Source organism: Bos taurus, chromosome 6 (assembly GCF_002263795.3).
Source record: "Bos taurus isolate L1 Dominette 01449 registration number 42190680 breed Hereford chromosome 6, ARS-UCD2.0, whole genome shotgun sequence".
Classification (NCBI taxonomy): domain Eukaryota; kingdom Metazoa; phylum Chordata; class Mammalia; order Artiodactyla; family Bovidae; genus Bos; species Bos taurus.
The window spans coordinates 85,902,713-85,923,357 of record NC_037333.1 but is presented as its reverse complement, the minus strand read 5'-3'; the positions used below and the strand labels follow the sequence as shown (position 1 = coordinate 85,923,357).

Below are 20,645 nucleotides of genomic sequence, written 5' to 3'. Positions count from 1 at the left end.
ATGAGTATTGCTACTCCTGCTTTCTTTTGATCTCTGTTTGCATGGAATATCTTTTTCCAGCCCTTCTCTTTCAGTCTGTATGTGTCCCCTGTTTTGAGGTGGGTCTCTTGTAGACAACAAATATAGGGGTCTTGTTTTTGTATCTATTCAGCCAGTCTTTGTCTTTTGGTTGGGGCATTCAACCCATTTATATTTAAGGTAATTACTGATAAGTATGATCCCGTTGCCACTTACTTTATTGTATTGGGTTCGAATTTATACACCGTTTTTGTGTCTCCTGTCTAGAGAATATCCTTTAGCATTTTTTGGAGAGCTGGTTTGGTGGTGCTGAGTTCTCTCAGCTTTTGCTTGTCTGAGAAGCTTTTGATTTCTCCTTCATATTTGAATGAGATCCTTGCTGGGTACAGTAATCTGGGCTGTAGGTTATTTTGTTTCATCACTTTAAGTATGTCTTGCCATTCCCTCCTGGCTTGAAGAGTTTCTATTGAAAGATCAGCTGTTATCCTTATGGGAACCCCCTTGTGTGTTTGTTGTTTTTCCCTTGCTGCTTTTAATATTTGTTCTTTGTGTTTGATCTTTGTTAATTTGATTAATATGTGTCTTGGGGTGTTTCGCCTTGGGTTTATCCTGTTTGGGACTCTCTGGGTTTCTTGGACTTGGGTGATTATTTCCTTCCCCATTTTAGGGAAGTTTTCAACTATTATCTCCTCAAGTATTTTCTCATGGTCTTTCTTTTTGTCTTCTTCTGGGACTCCTATGAATCAAATGTTGTGGCATTTAATATTGTCCTGGAGGTCTCTGAGATTGTCCTCATTTCTTTTAATTCATTTTTCTTTTTTCCTCTCTGATTCATTTATTTCTACCATTCTATCTTCTATTTCACTAATCCTATCTTCTGCCTCCATTATTCTACTATTTGTTGCCTCCAGAGTATTTTTGATCTCATTTATTGCATTATTTATTATATATTGACTCTTTTTTATTTCTTCTAGGTCCTTGTTAAACCTTTCTTACATTTTCTCAATCCTTGCCTCCAGGCTATTTATCTGTGATTCCATTTTTATTTCAAGATTTTGGATCATTTTCACTATCATTATTCGGAATTCTTTATCAGGTAGATTCCCTATCTCTTCCTCTTTTGTTTGGTTTGGTGGGCATTTATCCTGTTCCTTTACCTGCTGGGTACTCCTCTGTTTCTTCATCTTGTTTATATTGCTGAGTTTGGGGTGGCCTTTCTGTATTCTGGCAGTTTGTGGAGTTCTCTTTATTATGGACTTTCCTCACTGTGGGTGGGGTTGTATCAGTAGCTTGTCAAGGTTTCTTGGTTAGGGAAGCTTGTGTCAGTGTTCTGGTGGGTGGAGCTGGATTTCTTCTCTCTGGAGTGCAATGAAGTGTCTGGTAATGAGTTATGAGATGCCAATGGATTTGGAGTAACTTTGGGCAGCCTGTATATTGAAGCTCAGGGCTGTGTTCCTGTGTTGCTGGAGAATTTGCGTGCTATGTCTTGCTCTGGAACTTGTTGGCCCTTGGGTGGTGCTTGGTTTCAGTGTAGGTATGGAGGCATTTGATGAGCTCCTATCACTTAATGTTCCCTGGAGTCAGGTGTTCTATGATGTTCTCAGGATTTGGACTTAAGCCTCCTGCTTCTGGTTTTCAGTCTTATTTTTACAGTAGTCTCAAGACTTCTCCTTCTATACAGTACCGTTGATAAAACATCTAGGTTAAAGATGAAAAGTTTCTCCACAGTGAGGGACACCCAGAGAGGTTCACAGAGTTACATGGAGAAGAGAAGAGGGAGGAGGGAGTTAGAGGTGACCCGAATGAGATGAGGTGGAATCAAAAGAGGATAGAGCAAGCTAGCCAGTAATCACTTCCTTATGTGTGCTCCATAGTCTGGCCACTCAGAGATGTTCATGGAATTATACAGAGAAGAGAAGAGGGAGGAAGGAGACAGAGGTGGCCAGGAGGATAAAAGGAGGGAATGAAAAGGAGAGAGACAGATCCAGCCAGGTCCCTAAGTGTCCTCCACCCGTCTGGAATACACAGAGATTCAGAGAGTTGGGTAGAGAAGAGAAGAGGGAGGGAGGAGACAGAGGCGACCTAGTGGAAAGAAAGGAGAGTCCAAAGGGGGAGAGAGCAGTCAAGCCAGTAATCTCACTCCCAAATAAAAATAGATACTGAAGAGTGGGTTTTTAAAGGTACAAAATTGATAACAAATACCAAAAAGCAAAGATTAAAATTCTAGAGTAGAGGTTGGATTTTCAAAAATACAATATTAAAGAAAAGAAGAAGAAAAAAAAACAAAAGTCACAAAAGTTATTTAAAATATATATATATGAAGTTTGCTTTAAAAAAGTCTTTTTTTTTGAAAAGTAATAGTAGGTTATAAAAATGAAAATTAAAGGAGTAATAGAGGACTTAAAAATTAAAAATTAAAGAAAAAAGAAAAGAAAAAAAGAATGAAAAAAAAGAAAAGAATGATAGTAAAAATAGTAAAAATATATCTAGGACTTTCTCTGGTGTTGTTGTGGGCAGTGTGGGATCAATTCATTTTCTGATCGTTTCTTGGTCTGGCTTATATTTCTCAAGATCTATAGGCCCCTTCCCATGTAGTTGGTACTAACTACAGGGTTTTAATCTATTGCACCTGTCACTTCCAAGGCAGTTTCCTCGGTTTTAGCTTCTGTTTGTTGGTCTCTTCAGTGTCTGATTTCCGCCCTGACACAAAGGGGCGGTGGTGGACACTTTTTTAGGCTCACTTGTTCAGTTGCGCTGTGGGGAGGGAGGGACGCTGCAAACAAATAACACTGGTGTGTGCTCGCAGTGTCTCAGCCACACTGGGCCTGCCCACGCTCACGGTGCATGCACCCTCCCTGCCCACACTGCTCAGGCTCTAGGTTGCTCCGCCGGGAACCCTCCAAGGCCGGCCCTGGGCTGCATGCACCTCTAAGCCGCTCAGGTTCAGGCACTCAGGTAGTCCTCAGAGGCGCAGACTCCGTTGGGCCTGCGTTTTGTGCCCTTCCCAGCTCCGAGCAGCTCAGGTGATGAGGTGTTTGGGGAGCACAGTCACTGCGACTTATGGCCTCTCCTGTCCCTGCCGCTCGGTTTTCTGGGTGTACAACTTGGTGCACCTTCTCAGGCGGATGACTGTCCAGAACCCCAAGAAGTCTTAGTAAGCAAAGAAGCCTGCTTGCAGTTTGGTAGATAATGTCTCTCTGGGGCTGTGATTGCCCTCTTCTGGCTCTGGCTGCCTGTCACCGGAGGGGGGTGGTCTGCAGCCGGCTAGTTCTGTTCTGCTCTTTGTTCTGTGCGCGGGCCTGGTGGTGTCTTAGGGCTTTTCACGTGGTAGCTATCCCACAGTCTGGTTTGCTAGCCCAAAGTAGCTTGCTCTGATTACTCTCGGGGGCATTCAGGCCTGATCCTTACTCTAAGCAATACAACCCACGCCTCCCTGCCCAGCCCCTGCTTGCTAGTGGCTGGTGCAGGCGTCTGCGCTGCTTCTCCACAGGGGGAGTTAACCGTTGGGCTCGTAATCTGTGGGTTTTAATTATTTACTTATTTTTCCTCCTATTATGTTGCCCTCTGTGCTTCTAAGGCTCAGCACAGACTCGGCAGTAAGAGTGTTTCCTGGTGTTTGGAAATCTCTCTTTTTAATGCTCCCTTCCTGGGACAGAGCTCTGTCCTTACCTCTTTTGTCTCTTTTTTTGGTCTTTTATATTTTTCCTACCTCCTTTAGAAGACAGTGGGCTGCTTTTCTGGGTGCCTGGTGTCCTCTGCTGGCATTCAGAAGTTGTTTTGTGGATTTTACTCAGCGTTTAAATGTTCTTTTGATGAATTTGTGGGGGAGAAAGTGGTCTCCCCATCCTATTCCTCCGCCGTTTTAGGACCACCTCCCATTTGTATTTTTAAAATTTTTTTATTTTTTAATTGAAGGGTAATTGCTTTATGGAATTTTGTTGTTTTCTTCAAACATTTGTATCATTGTTTAAAAAGATTCCACATGTAAGTGATATCATCTATTTGTCTTTCTGTCTGACTTCACTTAATATGATAATTTCTAGGTCTGTCCATGTTGTTGCAAATGGCATTATTTTATTCTTTTTATGGCTGAGTAGTATTCTATTGTTTATACATACCACATCTTTTTTATCTGTTTATGGACATTTGAATTGCTTCCACGTATTGCTATTGTAAATAGTGCTGCAGTGAATATTAGGTGCACGCATCTTTTAGGATTATGGTCTTCTCCGGATATATGCCCAGGAATAGGATTGCCAGATGATATGGTAGTTCTAGTTTTAGTTTTTTAAGCAACCTCCATACTGTTCTCCATAGTGGCTGTACCAATTTACATTCCCATCAACAATGTAGGAGGTTTCCCTTTTCTCCACATCCTTTCTAGCACTTTATTATTTGTAGACTTTTTGAAGATGGCAGTTCTGACTGGTGTGAGGTGATACCTCATTGTAATTTTGATTTGCATTTCTCTAATGATTAGCAATGTTGAGAATCTTTTCATGTGCTTTTTGACCATCTGTATGTCTTTGGAGAAATGTCTACTTAGATCTTCTACCTGTTTTTTGATTGGGTAGCTTGTTTTTTTGATACTTAGCTGTATGAGCTGTTTGTGTATTTTGGAGATTAATCCCTTTTTGGTTGCTTTGTTTGCAAATATTTTTTCTCTTTTTGTGGAATGTCTTTTATTTTTTTATGAGTTCTTTTACTTTGTAAAACTTTTAATTTAATTAGGTTCCATTTGTTTATTTTTGTTTTTATTTTCATTACTCTAGGAGGTGGATGGGAGAAGGAAATGGCAACCCATTCCAGTGCTCTTGCCTGGAGAATCCCAGGGACAGGGGAGCCTCGTGGGCTGCTGTCTCTGGGGTTGCACAGAGTCCGACATGACTGAAGTGACTTAGCAGCAGCAGCAGCAGCAGCAGGAGGTGGATAAAAAAAGATATTCTGCAATTTATATCAAAGAGTGTTCTATGTTTTCTCTGAAAGTTTTATAGTATCTGGTTTTACACTTAGGCCTTTTTAAAAAAATATTTATTTTTATTTACTTATTTATTTTGGCTGCATTGGGTCTTCGTTGCTGTGTGTGGGCTACTCTCTAGCTGCGGTGCTTGGGCTTCTCATTGCTGTGGCTTCTCTTGTTGGGGAGCACAGGCTCTAGGGAGCACGGGTTTCCATATATGCAGCATGTGGGCTCAGTAGCTGTGGCTCCCAGGCTCTATAGCACAGGCTCAGTAGTTGTGGCGCATAGGCTCAGTTGCCCTGCGGTATGTGGAATCTTCCCAGACCAGGGATTGAACCTGTGACCTCTGCATTGGCAGGCGGACTCTGAACCTCTGGATCACCAGGGAAGCCCTACACTTAGGTCTTTAATTCATTTTGAGTTTATATTTGTATATGGTGTTAGAGAATGTTCTAATTTCATTCTTCTACATGTAGCTGTCCAGTTTCTCCAGTACTGCTTGTTGAAGAGATGTTTGTTCATTGTATATTCCTGCCTCCTCTTTGTTTTAGATTAATTGGCCATAAGTGTATGGGTTATTTCTGGCCTTTCTATCCATTCTATTGATCTATGTATCTGTTTTTGTTCCAGTGTCATCTGTTTTTATTACTGTAGCTTTGTAGTATCATCTGAAGTCAGGAAGCATGATTCCTCCAGCTCTTTAGCAGATATTTTATCAGTGTCATTCCTCAATATCAGACATAACAAATTAAACATTAAATGCCATAATCACTAGCTCTGTATTATAAGCAACTTGAGGACAGACAATATGACTTATAATTCTTGGCTTCCACTGCCTATTTTAGATGCACGTGTAATTTTCTTTGCTTTGCAATTAATTTGCTTATTGAAAATTAAATTTGTGGCTCTTCTGGGAAAGAGTGAGTCGTAAGGTGATTTTAAGAAGATTAGAACTTGTTCTTACATGGCTTGGTGTCCACTCCCATGACTGCTGCGTTTCCTGCTTCCAAAGACAGTCTAGACAAGAATATCATCTAAGTGTCTGAGGTAATGCAGTTTCTGAAATGGTCAGACTTGTTTTCACTCCCACAGAGAAGACAAAGAGTCAGTTTAAAAGTATATTTTTAATATACATATCTTCTGGGTCCAAGGTGGCATAATATTATATTTGAAAGACACATTTATGCATTTCATTAGTATTTTTTTCAGAAGTCAGTATTCTCCAGGAAGTGTATATTTTCTGAAATTTCAAGAAAAATGTTAAAATAAGCTAAGAATTAATTTCTTCTGATACTGTCCAGTATGTCTTAATCTATTCAATAATATGACCAATGAAAAAGATTCTCATGTGTCAACACATTTGAGATGGTTCAGTTGAAAAAAATTGAGACAGCTTACTGAATTCCTGGAAGAAAAAAAACCTCTTTTTAAATGTAGGTATAAGCATGTTACATTTAAATGTTTTTACTTGAGATGAAAATTTCTTGGGGTGAGAGTATCAGTAACAAATCATTCTTTTGTCTCTTTGGATATTTGGAACATTTGGGTCTATACATCCTCACAGATTAAATGATTATCTGTTTGTTAATGCTAGGAGAGCTTATTTCTTACAACATTTCTTAAGTTTCATCTGAAGGGAAAGGCACGTGAGTTCATCTATTGTGCTAACTCTAGTCTATTACTAAGAGCAGCTTGCCACCTTACGTTAGGAAGGTCCTGGGTCTCATCCGTGATGAGTGAGTGGGAAAGAGTATCTTGATTGATTAACTGTGTCCTGTGTGTGTTTGAGGGGGTGTATGGGGGATGGGAAAGGGAGTGCACCATCTAGTTTCAAATATTTTCAGCCCTGACCCAACATGGAAAGTATATTATGTCAGCAATTAAATGTTTTCTTTTGGGGTATATTCAATAGGAAGCCCAAGAATAATGGAGTTGGTAGTCTATCCCTTCTCCAGTGTATCTTCCCGACCCAGGAATCAAACCGGGGTCTCCTGCATTGCAGGTGGATTCTTTATCAACTGAGCTATCAGGGAAGCCCCAGTAGGGATAGTAATCCTGGAAAAATATTCCCTTATTGCTGGAATCAAATGTTAGTGAATAAAGGGGCTCCCTGATATTATTAGGATCTGTATTTGTCAAGGCAAGACAAAGAACCCTTCTCTCTCACTCCACAGATGATGTTCATGGCCCTGGGGTGTCTTCCTGGCTTGGAGAACCTACCTTTGGGTGATCCTGTGGGGGTTTCCTCCGTGGTTGGCCTGCCCCTCTGGATGCCAGCAGGTGTGGTTGATGCAAAGTCATCGTCTGTGCCACTAGGGGTTGAGAAGGGGTCCTCTGGGGTTCCCTGGGCGGCAGGATTTGCTCCTGCTTGTCCTGCAGGAAGGATTCCATTCTGGGCATCTGGATTAGCCTGACTGGTGGGCAGGATGGCTCCAGGGAACAAGGGATGGAAGATAAGGCCTGTTAAGATTTGAGAGGTCCCTTGCTGGAATGAGAGAAGGAAATAGAAGACAAAGTCAAAAGAACACATTTTAAGGCTGGTCAACTAGCCTTTTCTTCTTTGAGAGCAGCAAGTTTGAGTAGGATGCACAGATGAAGAGGGTAGAGTCAGCAAAAACGGTAAAGATTGGGCATTCCTTAGAGAAAATGGCCCCCTAGCCTGAGCCAAGTCTGATGCTGGTTTCATTACTAAGGATCCTTGCTATGCTCCATTTTTCCCAGAAAGGGAAAGCAAGAATCAAGTCAGTCACAGGAAAAGGAACAATGCATCACTTATTCACATAAATTGTATCTGGAAGTAGAACTAAGACAGAAACTCCATACAATTGCAGCAGGCTATATTTCTCTTATTGACCTAAACCACAGTCTCTCCTTTGCCCAGACTTTTCAAAAAGTAATTTAAGAGATTAAAAATCAATGGAAAAATGAAGTCAAGTAGATTAATCAATTCTTATCTCATGACTTTTATGCTTTCTTTTGATATATTTTTTTCAAGGGCATTGGAATATTCAGTCAAGAACATTTCTTTTGGCAATTCAGCCACTGGTGTATTCTTTGAGGTTACTCAATGGATCTCCTTTCTAGTGGACTGTCAGTGATTTGCACATTGGTATTGAATGTTGTTGGTACTTAGACCTGTTGTTCTTCCCCTGGGAAAAAATTACCATGAAAAGTTCTTCCTAAGATGAAATACCTGGAAATCAGCTGGTTTTGGAGAGGGCTCAGGCAGAAACCAGTTCTCTGGGACCTCCCAGTTCTGATAGCATTTTCATAGAATAAAAAGGGCTAAGAACTTATAGTTAAGATACAGGTCTGTTTCTTTGAGCATGGTTCTCAATTGTTAGTATACATAAATACCACCTGGAAGGCAGATATATGCATTTTTAACCAGCACTCCAAATTGTCGTGGTTTGATGGTCCAGGACTGATGTTTGGAAAACACTGTCTTAGATTTATGAGGTACTGAAACCAGAATTAGGCTTATGCTGGATGAGAGACAGGAGTAGAGTACGGAAGTTTTCAAACTGGGGGTGGTGACATCCATGCACTTGAAATAAAGAAGATGGTACATCATTAAAAAACAAGGCAAAAATAATAGACTATAAATTACCAGTGCACTCTCTATAATAAGGGTAAATATTGTTTCATAAAATGTGTATATTTTAGCAACATGAAAAATATAACTGTTACTGTGCATTTCACTAAAAAACCTTGAAAACCTCTGGAATAGTGGATAGAAAAATGGTTTTTAATCTAGATCTACTGTTTTATTGACCTTGGCACCTATGTTGCTTAAGTTTTTCTAGCCTCTGTGTCTTTTTATGTTAACTTGTGTTAAAAATCTCTAATTTGTAATCTGGTGAGTATTAAAGTCAATATATGTAAAAAGAAAAATCCACCAAGGTGCTTGTTTTATAGGATCAGGTCCGTAACTGGTAGAAATGGGTGTTCATGTATCAGTGTTGGCAAAACAGCCCCATTATTTGATTTTACTTATGAACAATTAAGCAAATCTCTACCTTCCTTATAATATAAAAATTTAAAAACTATCTTCCCAGATATTTCCTCAACTCTTTACTTTAGTGTCAAGTTTAGATACCGTTAATTCAAATTATTTTTCCCTAAAAATGACTCTGGAGAAATGCATAGAAGTGCCTAGACATAGTACTACGAGTTTTTGGGTTCATCCTTTTAATTATTCATATGTATAGAGCAGATTTCATTTATCATCATAAGATGCTAGAATAAAAATATATTTTTCTACAAGCATTAAACATTTAAGTAAAAAAAAGAATCTTTCCTGAGATAAAGATCAATATGTATATGATTCTAAATCTACATGTATTTCAATAACTTATAACACTAGATTTTAATCAACTTTAAATAAAATTTAAAAATATGCATTGACTTTCTGGATAGACCTGAATCTGACATCAATATGTGGAAAACAAAAGCTAAGTCAAATCAGTGGAGAAGTAGCTGGAGAAGGATGATGGAATCCCTAGCTGGAGAAAAGATAACCTAATGAGAAGACTTATAAAAGGGTTCAGTGTATGACAGCATGTACCAGGTTTAGGGGCTGAGGTCAAAAGTTATATGAGGATAGGAAACAGCATTGTGGTAGTAGTGAAAAGAACTTGAAATACTAGGAATTAATTTTTTTTGTTTACCAGTTCCTCTGAGCTTAGGATAGTACCCTAAAAGGAAAATAATAACACATATTACTAGATAGATTTTAATATATTTGAGGCAATATATATATATATATATCATAATTTAAAAGCTTAAAATGGTTTTAAAGAGATATATATATTTTTTAATTTTCAGCAATAATTTAAACTGACTTTGAGACTTTTATTACAAAACTCAAGTCAGCACATGGTATTGGACTGCTAACATTTTTTATCTGAGTGATGGGAGGTTTTATGCATTTCAAAAATTACCTATTTTCTATTATTAGATAATATATACACATTAGAGGAAACTTGGAAAATGCAGACAGCCATAAAGAAAAAAAAATAATCCCATCATGCAGAGTTGATATATTTTCTTCCAGATGTTTTTCAAACATTTCTTTTTTACATATTATAGAAGTCACATCATTTACACAATTTGTGTCTTACCTTTTCTTTTAATACTACACAGCAATTCTTTAACCATGTTGCCAACAAATTTTAGCAAATGTACTTTTGAATGGTCACAAGTATTTGCTTTTATGCTGTACAGTTTACATAATAATTTTCCTTCTGTTTAAATTTAAGTTGCATCTAATATACTTCTCTGGGGGCTTCCCAAATGTGCAATGGTAAAAAGTCTGCCTGCCAAAGCAGGAGACCCAAGAGTCGTGGGTTCTTTCCCTGGGTCAGGAAGATCACCTGGAGTAAGAAATGGCAACCACTCCAGTATTGTTGCCTAGAAAATTCCATGGATAGAGGAGCCTGGCAGGCTACAATCCATGGGGTTGTGAAGAGTTGGAAGCGACTAAGTGATGGAGCACACACACAATATTCGTCTTTACTATAAAAATATTTTGATGAATATATTTATAAATAAACCTTTGCTGTATTTCAGATTATTTCCTTGGGATGTGTTCCCTGATGTGGAATTAAGAGTTAGTGTGAATTTTACATTTGATTCTGCTTTTAGAAGTAAAAACTCAAGAGGGAGGGGAAGTATGTAAACTTATAGCTGATTCACGCTGTTGTACAGCAGAAACCAACATGGCATTGTAAAGCAATTATCTTCCAATTAAAAAAAGGAAGAAGGAAAACCTGCCATCTGATGCTCATATTTGATCTTGGCTCTTGGTAATTGTATCAGTGATCTCAAGAATTACCTTTCACAAAGGAAAAATAGAGAGAGAGGAAAGTTTATCATTTTTAGGGAAAAGACATATAGTTAATAAATAAATTTGAGATTAAAAAATCCCCCACACCATCAATTTTTAGATCAGTTAATTAATTAATTCATTCTTTTTTTTTTTGCTTGACAGTGTGGTTTAAAGGATTGACTGGTTGCTTCATCTGTGACATTTACTGTGTGATATAACTGAACAACTAACTGTGAGTGTCGCTAGTTAGTAACTAGCTAGTTAGTAACATCTTCACGTAGGAAATAAAAACTTTGACTATAGAAGATTATTAGAAGCTTAGATGAAATAGCACATAATCAATAAAAAGTGTTTAGGACAGTGCCTGGCACACAGTAAGTGCCCAGTAAATGTTCTTGTTATTATCCTATTTGTAGTGTTCATACAGTGAAAGTAAATAGGAAGCTTGGCAACTATCTGGTGAATTGATACAGAATTAAATATTTCACACTAAGATTATATAAAATAAAATCATATTATAAAATAATCTTACCTGGGCTCCAAAGTGTGCTACAATAACTGGTAACATCTGAAAAAAAAAGAGAAAAATTTAGTAAAAATATACTAAAAGTTAAATTCTGGCAGATGAAGTAAATATTGAAACTTTCAAAATAAGTACACAATATTTATTAAATAGATATTCCATTTAATGTATCATCTAAAATCATAGATATTGACTCATGAGAAAGATGGCAATTGGAACTGATTCAGTTTGTGAAAAGAAGATTAGGCCCAGAGAGATTTAGAAACCAGCTTAAGGCGGCACATTTAAAAGGCAGAAGTTAGTAAATTGGATGAAAATAATTTTGTTCTCAAGGTATCTGAAAACTTAAAATTATTCCAAGTAATCATGATGATAAAATGCATGTTTCTTTTACATGGCATCTCAGAAGATACATGAAAACATGTAGTGGATATTTTAAAATAATCAAGATTTGTTAAAGCATATATAGTTAGTCTCACAATGGTTGCCTGGATATTTTGCTATTAAAAGAGGCACAAGCAGGAAATTATGGATGATATTGTTCAACATCCCTGGTCCTAACAGAGTTCTTAGCGCTAAGTGAGAAACACTCTAATGGTCACTGATGACTATGTGAATGGAGTGAATTTGTAGCTGGAAAGCTCTGGGTGAGGTGTTGGTATGCTCTAGCACTCTAAGATCTAACTTTAAGGTTTGTTAGAAAGAATTAGGGTTTTAAGGTTTATTTTTATTTCTATAGAAATCCAGTGTCATAAAACTTATCAAAATGGGACTTTTAATACAACCCAACCTAAAAGATTTGAAAGTCTTATAAAAAGACCTTTATTATTTCTCAAGAAGTTTGTACAGTAATACCCATAATGCCCAAAGATAAAAACTACAAACATTTAGGAAAAAGCCTTACTCTCAGTCAGATCCTTGGCTACTGACCATAAACAAATAGTCTTCAGGGTGGCAATGAAAAAATGGATCAAAGGAAAGGGACAAAGGATTTGGGAGAAAACAAAATGGGAAGTTCTTCTTTAAAGGCAAATTAGAAGGAACAAAAAGATACAAAGAGGAAACCACAGATGTCTAAAAACTATAATGAAAGATAATTAACTAATGTAATACCGATGTAACAGTAAGGAGAGAAGTTGTTAGTTTTTCATACAGAATTTGTTTGAAATAATAGCTAAATGTATTGAATGATTACCATGTGATAGGTACTGTTCTAAGTGTTTTATGTAGATTTACTCACTTAATCCTTCTAACAGCTCTAGTGGTAAAGTTCTAATTAATTCCTATTTTAAATGATGAAGAAAATGAGTCACAGAGGGTTAAGTAACTTAGCCACATAGGGAGTAAGTGGAGAGCCAGGATTTGGCCAGAAGTTGTGTGGTTCTAGAGTTCATTCTTAGCCGCACTGGTCTTGCTTCGCTAATGAGAGCTGTGGACATGTGCCCAGGTTTCCAGCAGGGGATATAAGGTACTCTGCATAGGGAGAGACAGGGTCAGAGCCGCTGCGCCTGCACAGGAGAAGGCGTGTCTGAGGACCCTTGGTGGTGGTATCGCCTAGAGACTGTGAAGAAGCCCCGCAGAGCATGAGGACTGAATTATATTATGGGATGAAGGGGCCATGCATGTCAAATGTCTCTACCGAATCTTTAAGACCATCTGCAGTGCCCACTACTGCCCTAGACTCCAGTGGATATACTCTTTGGGGAATATGAAGATGTACCAAGTCTGACTTTGAGGTTAGAACAGGGCAGCAATTGAAACTGAAACTGGGGGCAGTTGGCAGGTGGACTCTACCAAGGTCACGCAGTAAACAACTCTCTCTAGTCTTTTTCAGAGGATCACTCTAATTATTAAGATATAAATAACAGGAAACACTTGGAGTGAAGGCTCTAATATATCTGTAAGAAATAAGTACTGACTGATCTACGAATATATACATCAGTATTAAAAAAGAAATGTAACAGTTACATTACAGAATTTTACAAATATGAGTAAATTAAGCAGTATAGTCCTTTGTGTTGTTATCTTGGACAAAAGAAGATACAGGGAAAAGCATTGGTTGAATACGATGTAGAATTTAAATTGAGCAGCTTAAAGTAATTTTATCAATTAAACTCAGCTTTGATTATAATTACTAATTAATGCAAGCTTGCTACTGTAAGTCGGGTGTCCATAGTGGTAGGAAGATAGGATATAGTCATGCTTCACTTTTTGGGAATGTATATTAAAAGTCTTACTTTTTTTAATGTCTTTGGACTCACAAATTCTATTCCTAGTCTTAAGGAAAGAATCACCAATATGGTCAAAGACTTAGTTAAAGGATGTTCACTGTGGTATTATTTATGGAAGTAAAAATTTTGGAAAAAACACAAATTTTTGCAATATGGTGGAATACTAAACAGTCATTGAAAACAATATTATGCTATTCACAATATTATAAGTGAATATTCAAAATATAGGAAAGTCTTTTCAAAATGTATCATGTGAAAAAGTTAGATTATAGAACATTAAATATAGTAAGAACATATTTTCTTTAAAAACTATACTTATATGCACAGAAAAAAGACTGAAAGGTCATGCTCTAGAATGCTGACAGGGTTTAATTCTGACTGGTAGGCTTATGAGTGAATTTTAGTTTTTCCTTTTCTTATCTTTTTTTCTAAATTCTCTGTAATTAACATATAGCATGTATGTAATAATCAAGAAAGCTTCTACAAAAAATCAGACTATGTGGGAATGATAGGGACTGAGGGTATGTGTTAGGGAGAATAAGTTAACAATAACCAATTAGTCATAAAGGATCACTGTATTTTTCTCCAGAGTCATTAAACTATTTAGAGAAATTCCAAGAAGAAAAGTTTGGGCTTTGCAGTTAAAATGCAAGCATTTCTAAAAGAGGCCGTGTCCTAAGTATGTCATTTAAATCTTTGTGTGAGAAGGTTTTGGGGGGTTTTTTCCTAAAAGCAAATAATTATGGGAGAAGAAAAGGAACTAGAGGATTCTCGGGAACTTGAAAGGAGGCATGGAAAAGGGGCACAAAAAGGAGATTAGATTTTCTGGAAATAAGCTTTGTCCATCCCTTATCTTTTCTTTGGAATGATTCTGGTCACTCAGAAAGTCTTTCATAGAAACAGAGCAAGCTGGAGAAGAATCCTGATACCTCTCAATTCCCAGCTTTATTCTTTACTTCTCAATCTTCCCTAGCTCTTCACGCTTCCTGTTACCTGTTACAAGTGTACTCTTGAGAGGCGATGAGGCAGCATGCTCAGTTTTCTGAGTGTGTTTTCATGGAGTTTCAGCAAGAACCAAATTGCCAAAGATGGTCATAAGTTTAATAGGACCTCCCTCTGCAAAGTGTCTGGGTAAAATTTTCAAGAACCTTGAAAATATTCTTTAGGCTTTCACCTGAGGGGAAACGCCAGTGTTAAACTGAGTAAGGCTTTGAACTTACTTGTGGTTGCAGCTGCTGCTGTACCTTCAGTCCCCCCAGGGCCAGTGGGAGGGTCTGTGTACCCGATGGCATCCCTGCTGCAGGATTTAGCTGTAGGGCAATGAGGAAGATTGTGTTGTTTCAATTTGAACATCCAGGATATGAAACTGTATTTACTAGATGTAAAAGGGAGGATTTGCTTTGCAAATCTATAGTAGATGACATTGCATTTGGAATTAAGTATACAAATGAAGTTCAGAGACCTGTTTAGTCTGCTAGTACAAACGTGAAGTCCAGGACTAACTTTTCTCACACTCAGGTTTCCTTTGGCATTTAACCCATTCTCCTGAGGATTACTTAGATGATCTCATACTTGCCTTCCCCTTTTGGCTATGACAGCAATAGTTCTGGGCATTTTCCTGATAGCTTTCTTATGAAGAAAATGAGTTCCTTCATAGATATCCCCATGAAAATTGTGAGGGTCCAAATAAAGTAGCTTGAATATGATCTACTACTACATTTAAATCTGACCACTGGGGAAAAAACCCACTTTAAGCAGGGAAGAAATTTATTAATTATTTTATCCTTAAACTATACAGACATTCTATGAGAAGAATGTAGCTTTTCCCGTCCCTTCTCATTTGCTCTTGTTGTTGGGGTGATAATAGCAGTCATAGTGTTTGGATGTCGTATAGGCTGTGAGGAAGATGTGAAAAAGTGAAAGTGTTAGTCACTCAGTTGTGTCTGACTCTTTGTGATCCCATGGACTGTGGCCTGCCAGGCACCTATGTCCATGGGATTCTCCAGACAAGAATACTGCAGTGGGTATCCATTCCCTTCTCCAGAGGATCTTCCTCAGGAATCAAACCTAGGTCTCCTGCATTGCAGGTAGATTCTGTCTGAGCCACCAGGAAAGCCCCGTGAGGAAGATATGTTGGAGGAATGAGAAGGGGAGCTGAGAGAGGAGGTGAGAACTAAAGAAGTAAAGACTTGAGAATTAGATTAATTCCTTTAGAGATAATCTTAAAGATAAGAAAAATTTTAATGTTGTATTGAATAGTATTCATCTCTCTTTGACTTTTTCTGTCACCTCTCTTTCCGTTTATCTACAGTGAAATGTATGTATGTGTACATCTGTGGATACCCACCCCATATATACACTCAACATGAGGTATTATTTTTATTTAAAAATGGACATTAAAATGATATAAAAGGTACTTACCAGTTGCAAGTTTGACCCCAGTGTGAGCATATGTGTCAAAGGAATTAGACTTAAAGAAGAGAAGACCTGCAGGGCATTGAAATTAATATGTGAGACAAAAAGTTGTCTGGTTTTACAATGCCATCAGTGGTTTATATCCTCAAGTAACATATACTTCTATCACAGGTGGATTTACCATGAAGCTAAAGCTTCAGGGCCTCCCACCAGCATTGCCCCTTCCATGGCCCTTGGAGGTACCCAAGCAATGTGTCAAGTTTAAGGTATTTATCAGCTTAAAAATATGTAATTTACTCATTTATTATCTCATTGTGAATTTTTCACTTTAGTAACTAATTTTGCATATCTAGTTTTGTATTCTTTTTTAAGGAAAGTCCTCCTAGCTTCAAGTTCCTTAAGACAGAAGGTTGGCTAGTGACTTGAGTATTGTCTAATGTCCATAGACCAAAATGAAAACTTTATTCTGGTGTTACTGTACCATTTTCACAAAGTCTAGATGTAGGTAAGAAGAGGTCTTTTTGAACAGAGGGAGGATGGGAAGAAGGGGGAGGGTAGCTAGGAGACCATTCAGTTTTCAAAAGTATTTAAATATGCTTCAATGACAGATTTTACAGTAACACATCAGTTCATCAACAATAATAGTTAAAACCACTAGGAAATCTGCAACTGTTTTTATGGATTACCTCTTAATCCCTGTAGGTTCTGGCAAGTACCGTATTTGCTTAATTCACAGTTCTTCAAAGGCATAGATGACCAAGCTTTTTCAATAGGTGTAGCTATTGCGTTTCAGAATTGACTAGATTTGGTTGCTGAACCAAATTATTACTCAGACAAAAGGAATAGGAATGAATATGTGTTGAAATAATAAGAATGAAATAAGAAATATTAATAAAAAAGGTATGCTTCTTATTTTTATTTCTCCTCAAATAGGGCTTTTCTCTCTCTTGCTCAGTCATGAAACTTTGGGTGAATCTTGACTTTAAATCCGCCAGCCTTAGCATGTTCGCTTTGCTGGTCTCCGTATGTTCAGCATTGTAGGACTCTTACCTGATTTGGCTGCTGTGGGTTTAGCAGTGTTGCCTGATCTGGAACAAGCTTGGTAGGAGGAAGCACCAAAGCAGGGTTGAGCTGCATCTGTGATAACAAATATTTGAAGAAGCAGCATCTACCATTTTTCATGTGTGTTCACAAGTCTTTTTCAGTTGGCCTTGAGTCTGAACTTAAAGAAAGCTAGCAGAATACCAAATGAAGAGACCTTATATACACACACTGGACCTGTCATGACCCAGCTCTCCCTCCCCCATATTGACTGGGAACAAGACAAAGAATTATTAAATTATTTGGTAGGATGAAGTTATCCAGTAGGGAGCATTCCTCTAGCTCAGGCTTGAGACACCAGACCTCAGAGTAAAGAAACTTATGTCAGGTGATCTGTAAAAAACTGAAAGAAGACTAAGGTTTAGAAAGAGAATGAACAAGGAGATTTTAAAAATTCTCTTCTCCTGGATGACCTGTTTTAAGACAGAAACAATATAACTTCCAGCTTTACCCATTCCTGACTGAAAGTCATGCCAAGGTTGAATCTTAAAGGAAAACTAAATTTAAACCTCTTATAGAATATTTCACCCCCACCTAGGGGTAGGAGCAAGGAAAAAAAAATTTAATGAATATTGTAGAGGTATAATTTCAACTTAAAAATGGTTTGAGGTCTTGTATCCATTTATTTCCAGGAGGTAATAAGTTTACCCAAAATGCAAAAATCTGCCTTTAGCCCCTGTGTGTTTTGAAACAGTTTTAACTCCCTGGAACATTTTGTGCATGACAGGAGAGGCAGCTGTAGAAAGGGAAAGTGCCAGACCAGGAAGGGTGCTGTGGGGAGGGACAGAGGGTGAGTAGGGCCCATGCTACCTCAGAACCTCACTGCCACCTGTTCCCTCTGCCTGGAACACTCTTTCCCCAGACATTGGCTCACTCCCTCACCTGCTTGAGTTCACCTTCTTTTTGAGGCTTACCCTGACCACTCTCCCAAACATCCAAGTGTTCCAGCTCCAATGTATGCTCATATTTCCAAACTTTTGATCTACTGAAGCAATTGCTAGGCTACATTAAGTGTTCATATTTGCAAATCTATTCATTTCATATACCTTTATGATAATTCAACAAATTCATTTACAAGTAATTGAAAAAAAACCTTGCCCTTGTGTCCCGAGTTTTTATTTGATAAATCCTACTATGATACCTAATAGGCATTTTAATGTTACTTCTCACACTTCCTACACCTCTGATTCTTGCTGCTCTCTCAGTCTGCATGAATCTGTACACTACTCCTTGGTCCACCTTGAATGATAGCTATGCTTCTAGAAAGTTTTGTCTTGAGTTTTCACAAACTATATGGTAATTTAAATTTACAAGAGATACCCAACTTAGAACAACCTTTTGGCAAATTTATTCAGAGAAGTGCAAAAATCCACATTAGAAAAATTAACTTCCTAATTTACCTTGTTTAAAGATTAAATTTTTGCAGGAGACTTCTTTAAAGAATGACAAATGTGTGTTTGGAATGAAATAAGAAGGAGGTTTGTTTTTTATGTTTGTTCCATCCCCTCCATGAAGATCACCCTGTTCATCTCCTTCATAGAACTAATCATGGTTACAATTTATAATTTATCATTAAAAATAGCCCTCATAAACACCATGAAGGATTATGTCTTTTTTTTTCTCTCACCATTCTATCTTTAACAACTAGCACATTATTTGGTATATAGAGAGTTTTCAATAAATATTTGTTGATTGCATGGATGAGTAAGCAAGTATTAAGTGAGCTTGAAGCCTAATTGAGAATGTTGTTTTTGTTCTGCTAATTCATAGTAAATATCCTTAATTTTTTTCCTCATTGTCCACACTGAAGCATCTCAAACAAAAGGAAATTTATGTAGCAATCCAAACCACTCATATTATGTCTATAAAATATTGGAGGATAGTTGAATACACGTTTGAATACTAGGTTCTCTTTTTGTTAAGCCTGTTATATGTGAACTTATTTTGTGATGAAATGTTCTAAGTAAAAAATATTATTTGCCTTCTAATATCCTCTTGTTATTGCACAATTTGGTAGACTTTTTAGAGTTTTTATAATTTAGATGTTTTGTGTTTCCAATTAGAAAACTCAGAAAATGTAGTTTACATCTTTAATCATGAAAAAATAATTAGTTGGCAAGAAAATCTTAACTTCTTTTTGGAAGTAAAATAATTAGCCATTTGAGCAGACATAATCCACCGCATCCCTTTTTCTCTTAATTTCTGCCCTATTGCTCTGTCAAAAATAATCAAAATTCTACCATGATAAAGTGGATACAATGTAAGTACGTTGGAATATACACTAATACTTCATTAGCTTATCATCTTTCAGCTTGGGAAATAAAAACAGGAAACTAAGGGAATGGGTCACAAACAGAGAAGTTTTGGCAGAGAGGGAGAGAGAGGTCTACCGTTAGAGATGCAGTTAAGGCTGGGTGGTGCATAAAATAAACAGGGTGTACTTACCGGTAATGACAGCGTTGATCCTAGAAGACAAAACAGTAGAATCGCAGCCTTCATGTTCAAATTGCTACCTGAATCAACAAAGCAATGTTATTCTTTCACTCTGTTTTTTTCTTTTTTGAGACAAAGTGGTACGTGAAAAAAATGAGTGGTCTCTTTGAAACGTGGTCAGTTCTGTTACCTTTCTCTTCACTAGGCAAAATGTACAGGTGAGGTGATTTCTCTAGTCTGTATGCTGAAAATTTTTAGCCTTAGGTGAGCTATGAGTGTGTAGGAAGAATTTAAATTTGACTCCAGGAGGCTGGCAACTGAGGGGCCAATCAGGACTTAGCTGTCTGTGAAGTCATTTGGTTTCTTTCATTTCCCAACACTTCATTAGGTGCGTTATTAGCTGCAGACATCATATTACCCAATGTCTGCCATTTGAATAGAGGGTATTTCAGGAAGACATGCCTTGTATAATTAAAAGTGCAGACAGTAAAAAGTTACAATCTTTCTTCACTTCCATCTCCTTCCCAAATGACTTCCCAGAGTACCTGTTTTATCATGTGTACATGGGCACATAAATCAAACATCAAAATATAGCTGCCTATGTTAAAAAATAAGAACTATTATGTATATTTCTCTGCAATTTACTTTGTTTTGCTTTATAAATAATCAGCAACCTATTTGTCAGTAGGTGTAGATTTATTTCATTTATTTAATGGCTGTATTATATTCCATTTCCTTTTGGTGCACAGTTAATCCATTTTCATTTTAGTTTGTAATTATAAAAGTGGCACAGTCAGCATCCTTATAAATTTTTTTCACACAAGTGGGAGTATTTTTTGTAAATATTTTTCTTATAAGTACTGTACTAAAGGATATGTATGTTTAAAATTTCAATAAGGGGGGAAATGGCCAGATTGCCTCCAGAAGCATTGAATGGTGTACTTTATTTTAAATGGGGGAAAAGCTACAGTAATCTAGGCAAAATGCAGGGGTCCACTGAGGTTTCTTTCACAAACAGAACAATGAAGTGCTCACCATAGGCTTTCAGGGCCCTGGGCTTTACTGGGAGTTTTCTTTAGCCTTATGTGTAAGGAGGGAGGTATGCAAATTCTTAGTCCAAATCAAAAGTAAATC

The 20,645-nt window shown here is 37.4% G+C and overlaps 1 protein-coding gene across 1 annotated transcript; it reads right to left on the bottom strand.

The window, feature by feature from the left end:
• Nucleotides 1-6,325: 6,325 nt before the first annotated feature.
• Nucleotides 6,326-19,593, bottom strand: AMTN (amelotin). The gene is made up of 8 exons (NM_001302953.1): nt 19,524-19,593; nt 17,028-17,114; nt 15,984-16,049; nt 14,783-14,872; nt 11,341-11,376; nt 9,649-9,675; nt 7,199-7,463; nt 6,326-6,383 (listed from the first exon to the last, which is right to left on the bottom strand). Exons 1-8 carry the CDS (start codon nt 19,575-19,577, stop codon nt 6,373-6,375), a joined length of 636 nt encoding a protein of 211 aa, NP_001289882.1. The 5' UTR covers nt 19,578-19,593; the 3' UTR covers nt 6,326-6,372.
• Nucleotides 19,594-20,645: the final 1,052 nt, after the last annotated feature.